At 42.3% G+C, this 19,573-nt stretch overlaps 1 protein-coding gene across 1 annotated transcript in view; it reads left to right on the forward strand.

Moving 5' to 3' along the window:
- Positions 1-5,560: 5,560 nt before the first annotated feature.
- Positions 5,561-19,573, forward strand: part of LOC149436737 (uncharacterized) — a 33,111-nt gene continuing 19,098 nt past the window's right edge. Inside the window, 7 exon segments of the mRNA XM_089661560.1 lie at positions 5,561-5,688; positions 8,621-8,743; positions 9,717-9,777; positions 11,478-11,556; positions 12,334-12,400; positions 12,480-12,631; positions 15,321-17,422. Coding sequence (XP_089517686.1) covers positions 8,630-8,743; positions 9,717-9,777; positions 11,478-11,556; positions 12,334-12,400; positions 12,480-12,631; positions 15,321-17,422 — 2,575 coding nt within the window. The 5' untranslated portion in view covers positions 5,561-5,688; positions 8,621-8,629.

Raw genomic sequence — 19,573 nt, forward strand, 5'->3', positions numbered from 1 at the left:
TTTTATGTTGTTAACCCTTACATACCCAGTGAAGGGACTGGTCTCAGGTGATACACAGAGATGAATCTAATCCTTCTACATAAATTGTACCTGTTTATCTGCAGTCTTCTCTACTGTACAACTGTTCAAAGTGTAGAATGTATACAGTTTGCCTTTCAGAAAGCAAGTTACACTCTGCAGAGCTCAGTGAGTAGAGCTCTGAGCCCACAATGGGAGGGAAGGGACACACACTCCTTTCAGACAGCACACAGGAAAAGATGTCATACACAGGCTGTGTGCTGGAAGTCCCTCCCCTGTCACCTTTTTACCTCTTGGTGTCAAGAAAACTTGTTTGAAATGACTCATGCGGTTAACAGAGGAAAGAGACAACAGACAGAAATGACACAGTGCACTGGAATGAGACAAGTACACACTACAGAGGGATATGCTTTCTACATATTTCATATTAGAGCGTTACAGCCACTTTAACCACCTCCCGACCGGCCGTTGCATATAAACGGCCGGACGGTGGCAGTGCAGGGTCGGGTGGCCGTTTATAAACGGCCTCCCCACACCCTGCTTGTGCGCACTCCCTGGGAGCACGCAGCACCGCGATCCGGTGCCCGCTGTGTCCTCCGGACACAGTGAAACACCGATCGTCGGACGGGACCTCTGTGCGAAGTCCCGATCATGTGATCACTGATTGGCCAATCAGTGATCACATGCAAAGTAGTAAGCAAGATGTCACTTGTGACATCATTGCTTACTACATGTGAAATCTGTGAATGATCACAGAGGTCACATGGTACAAGGCTATTCACAACAGCCTTGTACCATGTGACAAGCTGTGACCAGTCACAGCTCACTCAGTACTTCTCAATGAGTGCAAGAATGCAGACAGAGAGAAAGAGAAATGATTGCTTTTACAGCCTATATGGGTGTAAAAAAAAAAAAATCTTCATCACCCCCCACAAGTAGTACAGTGTCACCATGGCGACACTGTACTGCTAGGGTGACAGTATGTAAAAAAAAATAAAAAATAATAATATAAAAAAATAAAAATGTACACAAAAAATGTTTAAAAATTATAATTTTTGGTTATAAACTAATTTGAATTTTTTTTTTTTACTAAAAAGATAACGGAATAAATTTTGGCAGAGATTTATGATGAAATAGTATTTATTTGCAAAATTTTATTTAAAAAAACACTTTTTTCAAAATTTTTGGACATTTTCATTTACATAGCAAAAAAAATAAAAATCCCAGCGGTGAATAAATACCACCAAAATAAAGCTTTATCTGTGTCAAAAAAATGGTAAAAAATTAATTTGGGTACAGTGTTGCATGACCGCGCAATTGTCATTCAAAGTGTGATAACGTTGAAAGCTGAAAATTGCCCTGGTCAGGAAGGGGGTAAAAGTGTCCGGACAGGAAGTGGTTAAGCAACAACACAAACATGGAATTGACCTTTTTTACATAGTAGATGATGTATCCCAGCTCTGGTGTCTGTCATGGATAAAAGAGTATTGTGATACACTATATTTGAGTTGAGTAGGCATTCCTTAAAATGATGAAAACATTTTGAAAGAGGGAAAAGATTAGGTAATAAACAATATAAGAAGGATCGCTCCTAGCTAGGAAATCTCTCCAAATGGATGGTAGATGAGAGCGTGCGTCATCTGGTGAAAACTGACAGTTCTCCTTGGGAAATATCAGGAGGAAAGAGAAAATAAGGGAGAAAATAGAGGAAATGATAAGAGAAAAAGGGTAGTTATAGAGGAGTGGGATTTAGGTCTTGAGCTGGAGTTTGGGGGGGACAGACCCTTCTTCAGAGTTGCCACCTTTACAGGTTGTAAGAACATCCAATGGTGAGAACAACAATGTGGTGAATTCAAAGGAAAAATGAAGCCGCAGTCATTGCTGTTTGTTTAAAGTCTGGGAGGAGATAATAATCTATCCATCTGTTAATAGTCTGTGAATTCATCAGCCCCCTGAACCTTGTAGAGCAGTTGCTATAGCAGAAGACCACGCCGACATTTACTGCTTTGAGCTAAAATCTGAACAAATGGGGCTAAAATGAACATACGGTCACCAAAACTGGACGACTGAAGACTGGAAAGTCTTTGCCTGGTCTGATTATTTTGGTTGGTAGTCTGTGAAGGTCTTCATTTATCCAGGTCATAGTACATCTAGAAGTATTAATTCACATTGAACTGGACTTGTACTGTAACATTGAAAACCTTTAGTAGCTCATCCTGCCACTATCCAGTCACCATGGAATGTGTCAAGAATGATGTGAATTGTACTTGATTGGTAATGTGATATGCTGATGGTTGAATTATTTAGGATGGGATGGAATGGTTAGATCTACAGAGAATATGTGTTTTGAATTGACATGAACCAGTATTTTAAGGGAACGTGTCCATCACATTGAGACCAAGAGTTGAGGCTGCTCTGAAGTGGTTCCTCTCCTGTATTAGATAGCTGTAAAGTAAGTAACAACTGAGTGTGTATCTAGTATTTCTCTATACACTCACCAGCCACTTTATTAGGTCCACCTTGCCAGTGCCAAGAAAATATCCCTCACACCATTCCACCACCACCAACCTGAATTGTTGATAGGGATGGATCCATGCTTTCATGTTGTTTACGCCGATTTCTGACCCAACCATCTGAATGTTGCAGCAACCAGTCTGCCATTCTCCTCTGACCTCTGACATCAGCAAAGCATTTTAATTCTCACAACTGTCGCTGACTGGATATTTTATCTTTCACGGGCCATTCTTTGTAAGCCCTAGAGATGGCTGTGTGTGAAAATCCCAGTAGATCAGCAGATTGTGAAATACTCAGACCAGTCCATCTGGTACCAACAACCATGCCACGTTCAATGTCACCTAAATCCCCTTTCTTCCCCAATCTGATGCTCGGTTTGAACTTCAGCAAGTCGTCTTCACCACATCTACATGCCTAAATGCATTGAGTTGCTGCCATGTGATTGGCTGATTAGCAATTTGTGTTACCAAGCAATTGAATAGGTGTACCTAAAGTGGCCGGTGAGTGTAAATATCACACAGTAGCCCAGTTTTTGCAAGCAAACCGTAAATCTCTTGCACTGGTTGATAAAATTGGGCCATCTGTGCCTGATTCATGACTGTCAAGCTCATGAAATCTGCAGTCTTTATTTGCTCAGCAGTGTTGTAATGCTTCAGTTCGCTGAAAGAGGCAAGGGTGCAAGGTTCTCACTGGACCCAATTCAGCAGGGAATGGGTGCAATCATGCACTGTTTGTGCCCACCACCATCCATCCCACCATAGACCTGTGTTATGTGTCTCTGCTCTTTATAATATAGAGGCCTTAGTGTCCTTCAGACAATAATCAAGGCAGCATGTATGTACCAAGCATCGATTTCTATGGGATTTGGCAAAAAGAAAGCATAAGGTGAACATAAACATGAAGCTTATGTATAAAAACTAAAAGAAATATTCCTTTTTTGCCCATAGCACCAATCAGAAGTTCTCATTCCGAAAGCTGGAACTGAACTGATTGCCCCGAGATGCTTCCATACAGCCTTTATATGTGACTATGAGCACCTCTGCATCTGCTTTCTTAAACAATCCCATCATTGAAAGAGCAAAGCAGGAAATAGGAGGCTTCCTGTGCAGGAACAGGAAAACAATAGATTACATCATCAGGCCTGAAAGCCCTGGGGATACGCAAGCTGCCCTTAAAGTATTACTAATCCCAGGACCCTGCATTCGTTATATCTGGTCTCCCTGGACCCTGCATTCGTTATATCTGGTCTCCCAGGACCCTGCATTCACTATATCCGGTCTCCCCGGACCCTGCATTCACTATATCTGGTCTCCCCGGACCCTGCATTCACTATATCTGGTCTCCCCGGACCCCGCATTCACTATATCCGGTCTCCCCAGACCCTGCATTCACTATATCCGGTCTCTCACAGTACATAGAACATGGAAATGCAATTATTTTAGTAAATATAAACTGCTAAATATCTTTTATCATCAGCAATTACAGCAGTATTGTGACTTCTGTCAGTGTTCAGCTGAGCACTGGTTACAGCTTGTAGGAGTAGTTTTCATTCTCCCCTGATTGCCCTATGAGGCTGCATAAGCCCCTGTGTCCTTGCCCAAATTCAAAAAAGCCTATGAAAAAGGTACCAGGGGCATCTCATGGGGCCCCCTACTGACCCTGGGCCCTTTAGGCAGTGCCCGAGTTTCCAAATGGTCAGTCTGCCCCTGAAACCTCTGTCTGGACAGTGCTGATCGGCCCTGTGCTGATCACATGCACCTTCCCAAAGAAACAACACTCTCTAGCAGTACACATGAAACTGAGCATGTGCAGACTTACTCCTAGAGCTCTATACTATCAGCAGATGGATTGGGGACAGTAGAATAAGAGGAGGAGCAGAGAAGACAGGATTTACACAATGCAGAGGATTAACTCCTGCGGTTCCACAGTGAGTATAACAAGCATGCTTTACTGCATCTACAGACCGATGTTTCTGATGTGGGTTTAGTAACACTTTAAGCTGGCTAAGATTCCTGTCATTCAGCCCCTTGAGCCGAACAAGAGGAATCCCTCGATTCTGCAGTGCTAGCTATTGTATCCTGACAGCCAGCACCTGTGGCTATCCGGATTATAGAACAGTGACTGCAGCTGAATAGATGAATTTTCTACCTGGCTAATTTGGCAAACGCCAATTGGGAAACCAGGTGGTGCCAACAGAGCCAGCCATGGAGTGGATCCCTGTCGATGCAACATAAATCGTCCAGAAAGTGGTCCTTTTATGGCCAGTTTATCCCCAGGGTGATCAATCAGTTGAGATCAGTTGCTTTTCTTATCATTTATATTCCACTCATTCTGGGTTTCTGGTAATCTTTCAAATACAGAACAGAGGACCCAATAGCCTTTAAAATATATCTAAAGCTGAAACCTTTTTTAAAGGAGAAGTTTGGGGTATATAAAAAAAACAAACATCTATACTCACCTCTATGCTGCAGCGTCACAGTGATGCTGCAGCTGTCCTCCATTAGCTCTAAGCCCGAGAACCGAGCGATCACATGACTGCTGATCACTCAGTTCTCGGTCAGCTTGGTGCGGAGAGCAGCGATTGTCAGTCACTCCTGTCTGCTCTTCGGAGGTTCAGCAGGGGCGGAGGTTGAGCGCAGATGGCTCACGCTGAGAGACAGAGCTGGCTGTCAATCAGGCAGCTAGGTGGATCCCAACAATATGGTCAGGATCCTTCCAGAGCCTGCAGCAGCTCTGCTATGTCAGCTGACAGCGGGCAGTAGCACATTTTTTTGCACTTAGGTCAGTGAAGCAGCTTTTGAACACCCATTGCTATTTAGGGGCGTTAAAAACAAATATCCCCTTAATCATGATTGGTTATTTGGAGTGGACACAGCTTCAGTGGACAAAAAAATCAAAAAATATCAAAAAATCTAACAAATATACCTTTTGACATACACCAAGCCCAAGCTGCTGCTTTAATGGGTGTGTTATGTAAATGACAATTCTAGGAAAGGAAAGTGAAAGAAGCCGTATCATTGTCTTGCAATAGCATTTCAGGAATAAAGTTCATCTTGTTTTCTCTCTTACAGGCACAGCAACAGTTGATTCTGCAGGAAATGTTCTATCTTCTTTGTGAATAACTTCTGAAACTTTTTTTAAACAGCTAAATAACAGGTGAGTGTATAGCTGGTTAATCTTCCAACGAATGTCTATAGTTAGCGTCTACCTTACACGGGGGATAGCTTCCTCCTTCCTGATGTTCTCTTTGCTATACTAGCATGAAAAATCGCTGTCCTCCATTGGCTGTAAGCCCAAGAACCGAGTAATCACATGACTGCTGATCACTCTCGGTCAGCTTGGCGCGGAGAGCAGCAATTATCAGTCACTGTATCTGAGTCCTAATCATCAGAATGGAGGGTGGAGGTGCTCTAGGTGTGTGATCCTGTTCTAGACATAGTCAGTGAACTTTCTGTTTATTCAAGAACCGGCATACAGAAATCACACCCTTCATGCCAAGCCTAAGGTGACTGTAGCCATATTAGTGCACAACATGGTAAAGTGGGATTAAACCCAAAAGCAAACATTTATTATATTGCAGCCTACCAATTCTTAGAAGTTACGGCTGCATTAATTTTCTTTTTTAAGCTTTATTTCTTTAAAGTGATTGTAAATGCTGAAGGTGTTTTACCTTCTATGCATTTATTTATTTTTACTAGTAATGGCGGAGATCAGCGTCTTATAGCAGGACTGCGGCAGACATTCTGACATTGGGGGGAACTGACTTGGTGTCACTGACATCCCCAGTGACACCAATACAGTGATCAGTGCTAAAAAAAAAAAAAGCATTGACACTGTACTAATGGCACTGGGCAGGAAGGGGTTAACGTGAGGGGCGATCAAAGGGTTAACTGTGTGCAGGGAGTGTTTTACTAGAGTGCGGTGTGTTGGTGCTTCACTGTAATCACACTGCTCTGGATGGCTGTGCTGTGCAGTGTGCCCGAACTGACAGGGAGGAGAACTGTCAGTAATCAAAACATTTATCCTCCCCGTCGGAGAGCTTCGGTAATCACCAGGCGCCGGTGAGTAACCACCGGCCGGGAGCCGGCGAGTATTCACTGGCTGGGACCCGGTAATTGACAGCCACGGCCGCAAATGGCACTCGCGTGCACCCCCTACCCGGGAATGCAAAAATCACGTAGATATACGTGATTTCGCGCACCCGTGCCGCCCTGTAGCAGTATTTCTGCTACAGAATGGTCAGGAAGCGGTTAACATGATAAATTTGTTTCATTAAGTTGGTAACTGTTGTCATACCTAATATGGATGAAAGCGTAGATCATAAAAACAGTGTAATAATACGGCCATATAACTGAGACCCACATGGAGAGAATAGATCCACAAAGACCTCCAGATGTTCAGTGGAGTTGAGAAGAGTTCCATTCCCCTTTGTTCTCAACTACACACCTACTCCCCACAGGTTCATATATTAAAGAAGAAGAAGGGGGTGGGGGGATATTATTTATTTATTTCAGGTACTTATATAGCGCAATCAATTTACGCAGCACTTTACATATATATATTGTACATTCACATCAGTCCCTAACCCTCAAGGGGTGTACAATCTAAGGTCCCTAACCCTCAAGGGGCGTACAATCTAAGGTCCCTAACCCTCAAGGGGCGTACAATCTAAGGTCCCTAACCCTCAAGGGGCGTACAATCTAAGGTCCCTAACCCTCAAGGAGCGTACAATCTAAGGTCCCTAACCCTCAAGGGGCGTACAATCTAAGGTCCCTAACCCTCAAGGGGTGTACAATCTAAGGTCCCTAACCCTCAGGGGGGTGTACAATCTAAGGTCCCTAACCCTCAAGGGGCGTACAATCTAAGGTCCCTAACCCTCAAGGGGCGTACAATCTAAGGTCCCTAACCCTCAAGGGGCGTACAATCTAAGGTCCCTAACCCTCAAGGGGCGTACAATCTAAGGTCCCTAACCCTCAAGGGGAGTACAATCTAAGGTCCCTAACCCTCAAGGGGTGTACAATCTAAGGTCCCTAACCCTCAAGGGGCGTACAATCTAAGGTCCCTAACCCTCAAGGGGCGTACAATCTAAGGTCCCTAACCCTCAAGGGGTGTACAATCTAAGGTCCCTAACACTCAACATACAATCTAAGGTCCGTAACTCCCATTCATACATACACATACTACGGCCAATTTAGACAGGAGCCATTTAACCTATCAGCATGTCTTTGGAGGGTGGGAGGAAATCAGAGTACCCAAAAGAAACCCACACAGGAACAGGGAGAACATGCAAACTCCAGGCAGCTGGTGCCGTGGCTGGGATACGAACCAACGACCCTAGTACTGCCAGGCAATATTACCTAACATATGTTAATAGATATAGCTTGGCAAAGGGACATTTCCCTTTGATGAGCAAATGTTGGTCTGTTTTTAATCTAAATGTTTTAATATTTAATATCAATAAAACCGGATATTTTGACATACATGGAATTGTGGTACCGTTAAAGTCCTGTAGTTTCTTTTTTTATTAGGGTTGTTTTGTTTGGTTATTCTTGATCAAGGATGTAGGTACCAGACTATATATGTATTATATTTCCAAGGGTTCCATTATGGGAATCTCTTCTTCCTGTACCTGTTTGTAGAGACAATATTCTATGCTGTAGATGTGAACATTATTTCAGGGGTTCCTCGAGATCTCAAACATTTTGCAAATGGTTTCTCCAAGGTAAAAATGTTAAGAAACCCTGCTTTAAGGGGTTGTTACTCCAGAGACCACTAGACAGGGTGTCAATCAGGTAATCACTGCGATTGGCTGTCACAGTGGTCATGTGATGGGGAAACGTACCATTGGTTCATAAACAGTGACCTGGACAACTCAGTCACAATACCAGTGCAGAACAGTGGGGATGGCTGTGTACATAATTGAGTGTGACATTGAATGGTATTAAAGCCACATATAGATACATACGGCTGGGGCTCAGGTCAAGAGGAGTGATGGCTGTAGCTTTAGAAAAGCATTTAGCAAAGCCTGAGCACATTTTGCAATATACTTTGTATTTTATCTTTCACAGTCTCTGAATTTTGTTGGCAGATTTGCAGCATGGCCTATGCAGGTTGTGATTACAGTCAGCAGGCTTGGGATTCAGGATACGACTCCACCTGGGAGGGCGATGAGGAGGATGAACAACCAAAGACCGAGAAAGTTCCTCATCAGGTAGAAATGATTAAATGAATGCCACTGCCCTAGTAACATGGGAATTGTAAAGGTCCTGTCTCCTTCTTTCACAGCTGTTACTTTATGATATTTTAAGAAAGTGAAAGTGCAAATGTAGTTTTGGTGTTCAAATAAACTTGTCAAAGACCTGAGGAAATTCCAAATGAGAATATGACTATAAAATACATCCATAGGAATTAAACTCTGGTAGAACCACATTTCAAAATGATCAGGAGACCAAAATACAGGCAGCTAAAGTTTTATGGCAATCTTCACTTTTTTTTTTAATGTATTGGGTGACTCGCTCACCAATGGGGATGTGGAACTCTGCTTACTCCCATGATATCCTCCGCCCACTCCGCTCCTCCTATGATATCCTCTCTAGCTCCCTCATCATCTCCTCCCACGCTTGCCTCCAGGACTTCTACAGAGCCTCTCCCATCCTCTGGAACTCCCTACCACAGCATGTCCGGTGAGCCCCCACCCTGTCTGCCTTTAGGCGATCTTTGAAAACTCACTTCTTCAGGGAAGCCTACCCCACCTCCACCTAAGAACTGTACTTGAATCACCTCCGCCAGATCATCCCCCGCAGCTATTACCTTTTGTATCACTTCCCCCTTCCTTTAGATTGTAAGCTCCACGAGCCGGGCCCTCCTATTCCTTCTGTACTGAAATGTATTGTAATTGCACTGTCTCTCTTATTTAGTAAAGCGCTGAGCAAACTTTTGGCGCTATATAAATCCTGTATAATAATAATAATATATAAATCCTGTATAATAATAATAATATATAAATCCTGTATAATAATAATAATATATAAATCCTGTATAATAATAATAATAATGTGGAAGGTACAAGATCAAATTCAACGTTGACTAAGAAAGTAATATTTACCTGCAACTTCTGCTGCCTCTGACACTGAAGGTGACATCTGCTTATGGTTTTTTTTTTGTCATATGCTCAATTTCCATAGGATGCATCACCCAAACCAAACCTTTTGTTCTACCAAAACAAGATACCCTTCAAGCCCAACGGTCAGTATGAAAAATATCACCTTTCTTCTTTAGCCTTTTGTGTCGTCAGCAACCAGTAAGGATCTACCTTGAACTGGTTTGACTTGAGCAAACGGAAATAAGATTGGTTGCACATAGCAAAAGCATTTTCAGTGAGTTTTTACGGTAAATTTGTTTTTGGAAGTACTAATGAAAAAAAAAAAGTTTTTTTGAAACACACAAAGGATTTACATGAATATCACTTTCTTTTAGACACTGAAAACCCAAGTTAAATTGAATTTATATTCTTTATTAAGTTTTATAAATGAGCATGTGAATGTGGTAATAATAAAAGATAATGCTATTAATATTCTAAGAAAAGTGTCTCTGTTGAATATACACAATACGTTTTTCAACTGTGTAGCAGCAGCCATGTTTGTTCATTATATATGCAGGTTGAGCTTCCTTCTTAGCTTGACTGCACAGTGATACTTCCCCTATGAGGGGCAGAGCAACAGGATCACTTTTATGCCCCCCTCCAGCAGCACATACTTACCTGGGTACATCTGAGTAGGAATGTGTGATTCATCCCCCTTCCTCTCATGTCAGAGCAATGGCCTGTGGTGCCTAGCCAAGCTGTCACGGTCAGGTTTGGAGACCAGTAGCTATAGCAGTAGAGGGGCTCCCACTGACCAGCATGATGAGTATACAAGCAGGTCACCCTGGTGGATGATGTAGGCTCACCCGAGGTGCGGGGTCTAAGCACTATCCTGTATTCTCCAGAGCTCCTGTTGGTGGAGATGGGCTTTGCTGCATGTTAGTACCAGGTTGCACTCCTCAGGATTGCCCCACCAGGAGCTTAGGAAGCTGGGTCCAGTAGCAGATACAGTAGGTAGGGATCAAGCAGAAGCATAGTCAGCAAAAGGTCGGTATTTTTATTATTATTATACAGGATTTATATAGCGCCAACAGTTTGCGCAGCGCTTTACAATATAAGGGAGACAGTACAATTACAATACATTTCAGTACAGAAGGAATATGAAGGCTCTGCTCGTGGAGCTTACAATCTAAAGGGTATCAAGTGGTTACAGGTTAAGCTCAAGAAGCATAGTCGAGGAACAAGCCAACCACTTGGTAACAAGCGATGGCGAAGATATGAATGACAACAGGAGTGAAAGAGCGAGATATTAGCTGGGAAGAGAACAATAATCTGGCAAACAGGAAATGCAAAGGCATGGCTTATATAGAAAGTTCATGGGAGTTCAAAGTTCACAGAAACTAGGTTCAAGACTAGCTTGTCAAAGGAATTGTCCAGGGTGCTGTCCAGCATCTCAGGTGGCTCAGCAAGAAGAGATACTCCCAGACACAGCACAGGTTGCAGGTTCAGATCCAGGTCCTGCCACAAACAAGGTCAAATACAGTCCATAGCCCTGTGTAAGCTACGACTAGAGTGACTCTAAACTCACAAAAGACAGGTGGGTAATGAGATCTTGAACCGGATTGACTGTTATGTCCTTTTTGAGACCTTTGTTCTTTCTGATAGATTCCAAAATAAATTTCATTATGATTTTCCTGGAAATCTCTTTGCAGTCTTCCAGTGCAAGCCATCTGGTTTTGAGTAGTTGATAAGAGTGTCCCTGAGGTTGTCACCTCAGTGGTTCTGTAGATAACTGTCATAAGTGATCTCAGTACGTCATCTTTATATGGCAGAAAGTGTAACCAGATCTTTTTATCAAACACAGGAGAATATATAGACAAGATTCATAAATGTTGGCTGTATGATTATGACACGCTAGAGAATAACCATAACTTCATCCAGTGGTGAGTTTGTGTCACAATCTTTAGAATGTATTTTGTGGGGGAAGGGGGAGGTCTTCTGTTTCACTGATGCTAAATGGCCCTTATAGTAGACCAACCTTATTAACACAGAGGAACCCCTGAAATAACTTTCCGGTCTCAGGGAACCCCTGCTAAAAATTACTTTGTCAACAACCCATGATATATTAATGTGACAGTCAGTAGGAATAGTGTTCATAACACTTGTTGTCACAGGGATGAATTACCCCCTTACAGATAGCTAAAAAGATCAATGGTGTCAGTGCAAACTTATCTGAGAGGCAGAAATTGCTCATTGCTCAAGGAACCGCTAGCAATCTTTGGAGGAACCCTAGCTGAGAAACCCTGTAGTAGACAATACCCACAAAGAGATCACGTTTTGTTGCAAGGAATGAAATATCAGTCTTAAATTTGAATTTAATAGTCTAAAATGACAAATAATAATTAAGATGAATAAAACTAACTATACAGGTTCACTTACGAATGATTTATATTTGCTCCTTTGTTTGGCCGTATTAGAGCCACAAGTTTCCCTTAGACCAATTGCTTGATAACACCCACATCTCCCAGGTTCACAGCAGCAAAATGAGTAACAGCCCATTTAATGGTCACCTTCCCGTCAAGTACAGGGCTCTGTTATTTGATATTATTATGCTTGTTTGCAGGTTGTGGCCCTTGGCAGCACAGCCCAGTTTGTTTCTCTGTAATTTGTCTCTATATACTGTTGCCACTTTGAGTTGTCATATTCCTTTCTGATTCCAGGCTGTTTCCACTTCGGGAAAGGGGTACGAACTCGTCTGCCACTCCCCTCACTCTGAGCGAGATTCAGGTACTGGCATTTGTACAGTAAAGACTTTATGGCCCATAGCTAGGATGATGAGAATTTTATTACTCTACATCTCTTTTAGATGATGAAGAGGGATGAAGAGGTCATGAAGAGGCTTCTAGAGTCATACAAGCTTATGCTGGGATTTTATGGGATTGTATTATTGGACCCAGACACTGGGACGGTTGCCCGAGCAAAAGAAAATTGGAAGGACAGATTTAAAAACTTAAACAAGTGAGTGACATGTTTTTTTGGATATGGGCTTCCACCTCCGTTAACCTTCCTCAAAAGCGTAGGAAGGCCTTTTGCTATAATAATAGCCTAGGTGCAGACATTTTATTACAAGAGACTCATTTTTCTGCCTCAAATCATCCCCAATTGTTTGACAAATCATGAAGACAATAATATTGCACTTCTTTTTCTACCAAGCCCCGTGGAGTGGCTATTTTCTTCCGTAATTCCCCTATTTTTGAGGTCCAACATGTTTATAAAGATCCTTAAAGCCGTTTTTGTAAAACTACAAGGTTATATCTGTGGTCACTCTGTCACTATAGCATCGGTCTATGTCCCTAATGAATCTCAAGCCTCCTTTTTTAAGAATTTTTTTAAGTCTTAGATCTGTACCAGTCTTCACATTTAATCATTGACTGAGATTTTAATCACACTCAGTTCTAGATAGAATCAGAGTTGCTCCTCCTTCCAAGGCCTTTCCCAAATCTCTATTCCGCTCTGTAAATTCTTTTCAATTGGTAGACTCTTGGTGGGCCCATAACATATCTTTTATTTCCATCCCAATGATAGCTATGCCCATTTAGGAAACATATTCTGTGCCCCAGTATTACTGGTTAACTCTTCTTCTGCTGGGATTCATGTTTGTCCATGGAAAATTAAAAAAAAGAAAGAGCTTCCACTAAGGCATCTAATGGTAGTGTGTCAGAGATACAGGTGTTGAATATTTGAGGCAGTGCACAGGGACGGACTGACCATTTGGAATCTCGGGCACTGCCCGAGGGCCTGGGTCAGTAGGGGGCCCCATGAGATGCCCCTGGTACCTTTTTCATAGGCTTTTTTGAGTTTGGGCAAGGACACAGGGGCCCCATGATCACCTATTGCCCGGGGGCCCCATGAGTTGTCAGTCCGCCCCTGGCAGTGCATGATTCTGGGTAGGACAGGGAGTTGCAGAAGTCATGGCGTATGTAAACAGGCTGGCCAAGATAGGGTGGATTGGATGAGAATGAGAAACAATTTGGAGGAATTGAAAGTTATTTTATATATAGCACCTGTTTGGGCCTTCTGTTCAGCCATATTGAAAGTTTGTTCATGCCAGACATGTGCGTTTCGTTATGATTTGTTTTTTAGACAAAAATTTCATTTTCTGAGATTCACATGTATACGTATCTCTGATTGGACATAGTAACAAATGTCAACAAATCAGAAAAAAAATTCTAACACACTTAATCAATGCATTTGTTTCATTTGGATGACATCACATGATGTGATAGTAGTCCAGGCCCATGCGGAAATGAATAAAATTTTCAAATTTGTTTGAATTTTTAAATTTGTCCTAATTCTGATTTGGATAACAAATGGATCTGAATTGTGTTCAATTTTAATTCAGATGCACATGGCAGCAGACGATATTGTCCATTCAGCTCATGCCATCTCTCTTGGTGGGTTGGACTAGTGTCCGAAAATATCTAATCCTTCCGATTCTAATCTATCCAATTCGATAATATATTGAATATATAGAAATGTTCCGAAAAAAAACTGCTAACTTTTTCAAATCCACCCAGAACAATGAATATACAAAACAAATGCCGAAGATACAAAACAAATTCCAAAAAACTAATTGGTTCAACAAAACGAATATGATGAAATTAAATTCTTCAATGAACGAATGCATCCAAACAAAATGAAAATGCCCTGCATACATATGCCTAGTTCATGTTATAAATGTGACAGGTTCTCTTTAATTAGCTAATGCAATTCTGTTGGCACAAGATTTTAGATTATCAACTAATCCTCCCAAATTACTTTGCATCCCCCCTCACTGCAATGTTTAACTTAGTGCCATGACTAACGCTCGCTGTATGACTCTCTATTCTCCTCCATGTTGGAGGATCACGTCACAACTGTATCTCAAGGTTTACACTGGATGATTCACTTTGCACCGACCGCTCTTTCCTATTTGTGCCTTCTAACTACCTAGTTCCACCAACATTGCTATGCCTTCCCAGGGGCAGACTGAACTTTTGGAAACTCGGGCACTGCCCGAGGGCCTGGGGTCAGTAGGGGGCCCCATGAGATGCCCCTGGTACCTTTTTCATAGGCTTTTTTGAGTTTGGGCAAGGACACAGGAGCCCCATGATCCCCTATTGCCCGGGGGCCCCATGAGTTGTCAGTCCGCCCCTGTGCCTTCCTAATGTCAGTGTGACCCAGACACGTGCTATGCACCGAGATTATTCTCCACATTCTGGGTCAGCAGTGCACAGGGAACATTTAGGGGATCTCCTATCTTTCATACACACTGGCTCTGACAGTTCCACATTTCAGGCTCTGGGAGGGAAGGAATAGTGTTTAGTTAGAATTAGTATTACTACTGTATTAGGTTCAAGCTTGCAAAACCGGGAAACAAAAACAGGCACTAAGAATAGTTTTCAGATATGGATCACTGGTAACACTAATAGGGGGCCCCATGAGATGCCCCTGGTACCTTTCATAGGCTTTTTTGGGTGTGGTGTGAGTGTGGGCAAGGCCACAGGGGCCCCATTATCCCCTATTGCCCAGGGGCCCGTAAGTTGTCAGTCCGCCCCTGCTGGCTGCACAGAGTAAGGGTATCATTTAAATATAGGCTGTGATCCTGTTGATTCCAAGCAATATTTCTATCTGTGCTGCTAACGGATACATGTTTTGTTCCCCTCAGTAACACACACAACAGCTTGCGGATCACACGAATGTTGACGTGTTTGGGGGAGATGGGCTTCGAAAAGTTTCAGGCCCCACTGGTGAGGTTTTTCCTGGAGGAGACCCTGTGTAATGGAAATCTACCAAACGTGAAAATAAGTGCTTTGGAATATTTCATGTTCACCGTGAAGAACAAGAAGCAACGCCGAAATCTGGTGCACTTTGCCTGGGTGCACTACAAACCACAAGATAGGTTTATCTGGGGGCCTCTGGACAAACTCCAAAAATTTAATCCTGAGCCAGGAAATGCAGAACAAAAAGGCGAAGTTGACATTGCAGCAGAGCGTGAAATACCCTCAAAGAATGACAGTTTAGAGGATTACTGTGTAGGAGACACTGAAGCCACAAGAAGGGAGCCAGAGAACGAAAGAGAACGTGGCATAGTTAGGAGAACTGCGGGTTTTATATCTAGATCTTTTCTGTTTTTTTTTAATTGTTGTTTAAGCCCCTTTCTGCCATTTTTCAGATGGTTTTTGAGGCATTTTAGATACTTTTTTAGAGGTTGCATCTTCTGGTTTAGAGGAGAGGCAAGAAATGAAGACAGACTAAATGAAGAACAATTCAGTGTGAAAACAGAAAGCGTTAGGACTGAAAAAATAAAGGATGCAGACATGGCAAATGTAAACATTTCAGTAGAACATAAGTATAGGTCACAAGGGTTTATGCAATCAGAACTTGAGTGTTTATTAAAAGATCCTGAAAGGCAAAAAAGCCACAAAGTAGAAATTAAAGAGCTGAATGTAAGTGCTGATGTGACAACTGATAACAGTATGAATGAGAGTTTCCTGACTTCAGGAAATGATTGGTTAGAAGGGAGAGAAGAAGGTAATGAGAAAGAAGGTAACGATACAGAGAATGGTGAGGTTTCAGGTGTAAACACAAAAAACAATGGAACAGACAACTACAGTGGGGACAGAGAGTGTGGTGACACAGGGATAACTAATACAGAGAACCAAACATGGGAAACAAAAATATACAATGGGAAAACAGAAGATGAAGGTCTATCCAAAGTGAAGCAAAGTGTAGGGGAGGATGATGCTGAGAGTACAAAGATTAAGATACAAGGCCATAGAGAGACATCGGCTGTGTGGTCAAAGGACAATGATCAAAGGGATATTGGTACCCAAAACATATTGTTTGAGAAAGACAAAACAGATCAGATTGAAAAAGATGATGGGAAAACCAAAAATGAAGAAGCAACCAATACAAAGCTATCAGCACAGTTTGGTGAAGAAACAGATGAAGATGAAAGCCAAGGGACTAGTAAGATGGGAGAGAAAAGAGGGACATTGGTTCTGGGCTCAGAAGACAATAATGGAGGGACTATTGGGTCCCAAAACATATTGCCTGAGACAGATAAAAAAGACCACGTTGAAAGAGATGATGGAAAAACCAAGGATGAAGAAGCAGCCAATGCTAAACTATCACCACCGGTTGTTGAAGAAGGAGAGGAAGATGAGAGCTCAGGGATTAGTAAAATGGGAGACATTAGAGAGACATTGGTTCAGGGATCAGGGGACAATGATGGAGGGTCTATTGGAACCCAAAACACATTGCCTGAAACAGATGAAAAAGACCACGTTGAAAGAGATGATGGAAAAACTAAGGATGAAGAAGCAGCCAATGCTAAACTATCACCACAGCTTTGTGAAGAAGGAGAGGAAGATGAGAGCGCAGGGACTAGTAAAATGGGAGACAAAAGAAGGACATTGGTTCTGGGCTCAGGAGACAATGAGAGAGGGACTGTTGGGTCCCAAAACATATTGCATGAGATAGATAAAAAAGACCACGTTGAAAGAGATGATGGAAAAACCAAGGATGAAGAAGCAGCCAATGCTAAACTATCACCACAGCTTGGTGAAGAAGGAGAGGAAGAGGAGAGCTCAGGGATTAGAAAAATGGAAGATATTAGAAGGACATTGGTTCAGGGATCAGGGGACAATGATGGACGGTCTATTGGAACCCAAAGCACATTGCCTGAAACAGACGAAAAAGAACAGTTTGAAAGAGATAATGGGAAAGCCAAGGATGAAGAAGCAGGTGTATTAAAACCTGGAAGATGAGGAAGGAATGAAGAGTCAGTAGATGGGAGTAGAGTATACAGTGGATAGTGAGAGGTACAATTAATAGAACAGTGAAAAATAAACCAGAACAAGCTTCAATGTTGAAAGTTGCTGGAGAACCAGACATTTTTTAAACACACGCAGATAAAGATATAAAAATTCTAGCATGTGATGGAGAAGGTAGAAAACACAGGATTCCCTCCACCCACACGTAAGCAAAACATTCTATGTGAAGAAAAATATTTTATTTACTAAGAGATAAGATTATATAATAAAAATGACAGTAAAACAACATAAATCCCTAACTTGATGTGTGTGTTTATATTTTGTATGCTCTCTTTCTAATGACAAACGTAAGAATATAATTAATTCTATTCTTAAAACTATGCCCGGTACATTCTCTACATTTGATACTGATAAAAGGCCATCAGGTTTTCCTATACTGCAGCTTGTGTCCGGCTGGGGAGATCCAAATGCAATATTTGTCACGCATATGTTCCTGAAAATGGCTATTCGGTAATAATGGGTGCTACAATGACCACAGGCTGGGAACCATAGACATTCCAAGTAAAGAGATGTCACCAGCACACAAAGGATTCCTCAAGAAGGTCCAAAGCTTTATTCTCGTGGTCACTTTGTATATATAAGGCAGCCTTTCGGAACGACGCAGGGCCCCTTTGTCAGGATAGTTACTTGCCTGGCAGAGGGGCCCTGTGTGCTCTGAAACGTTGCCCTATATATACCATGTGTCCACAAGAATACATTTTTGGACCTTCTTGAGGAAACCTTCTTGTGCTGGTGACATCTCTTTACTTAAACTGTTGGGGATATTTCACTTCACTTCCTGTCCTGGAGACACAACAGGAAGTGTAATAAATTCTTTTCAAAGTAAGGGGAAATTTCCTGTTAGATAATGGTCACCAAAACAGATGCTCTTATTGGAAAATTCCACCTCTATACCTGTTTTGATGACAACTGCAGAATTATGGATTCCCCATCACATTCTATCCCAATGACAATGGTCACCAGGACAGTGGGATACAGACAGAGAGAAATATATTTAAATATATTTAGTATATACGTAGATAATGTAGGCTGGTCCTAGACCCATATAGGCTGGTCCTAGATTCATATAGACTGGTCCTAGACCCATATAGCCTGGTCCTAGATTCATACAGACTGGTCCTAGACCCATATAGGCTGGTTCTAGATTCATACAGACTGGTCCTAGACCCATATAGGCTGGTCCTAGATTCATTGCCCAACGCATAAAATTCAAACTACTAACATTGACGTACAAAGCTATGCATAATACTGCCCCAAACTACCTCACCGACCTGATATCGAAATACCACCCAACACGCACTCTTCGCTCCTCACAAGACCTCCTACTCTCCAGTTCCCTGGTCTCCTCCTCCCATGCCCGACCCCAGGACTTCTCCAGGTCTTCTCCCATCCTCTGGAACTCACTACCCCAATCCATCAGACTGTCACCTACCCTCCTCACCTTCAAGCGCAACCTGAAAACCCATCTCTTCAGGGAAGCCTAACCCGCCCTCACCTAACAGCCGATCTCCTCCACTCCTCCTACCACTCCATCCCCCACAGCCATTTCCTCCTGTACCACTATCCCCTCCCTCCTAGATTGTAAGCTCCAAGGAGCAGGGCCCTCGAACCCCTCGCGTATTGTATTGTATTGTATTGTTACTGTACTGTCTCATGTAATGTCTCCCATTATAATGTACAGCGCTGAGCAAACTTTTTGGCACTATATAAATCCTGTATAATAATAATAATATAGGCTGGACCCCCCCATCTTGTAATTGGGCAACGATGGAGCAGTAATATACTTACGTGGCCATCCTCCTGCTGCCCCCTCTTTTCAGCATTTTTACTGGGGGACCATTTAGATGGGAAGTATGTATGCACATGGAGGTGTGTTTTTTGTAGAGTGAGGCAGGTGGATTGTCATGTGTCAACATGAATTTTCTTTGTATGTTGATTTGCCTTATTGACATGCATTGATACTCATTTCCATTGCGTTTTTGACCTTCTGTTTTGGAGGAGATAGTTAACTATTAATACCTTTTGCTTCATGTCAAAATCAATGTATCATGAGATTTGTTGCAATGTAATTGACTTCTGTGGG

The sequence above is a fragment of the Staurois parvus genome, unplaced genomic scaffold (genome assembly GCF_062004578.1).
Source record: "Staurois parvus isolate SC_StPar_1 unplaced genomic scaffold, SC_StPar_1.0 ptg001349l, whole genome shotgun sequence".
NCBI classification, from domain to species: Eukaryota; Metazoa; Chordata; class Amphibia; order Anura; family Ranidae; genus Staurois; species Staurois parvus.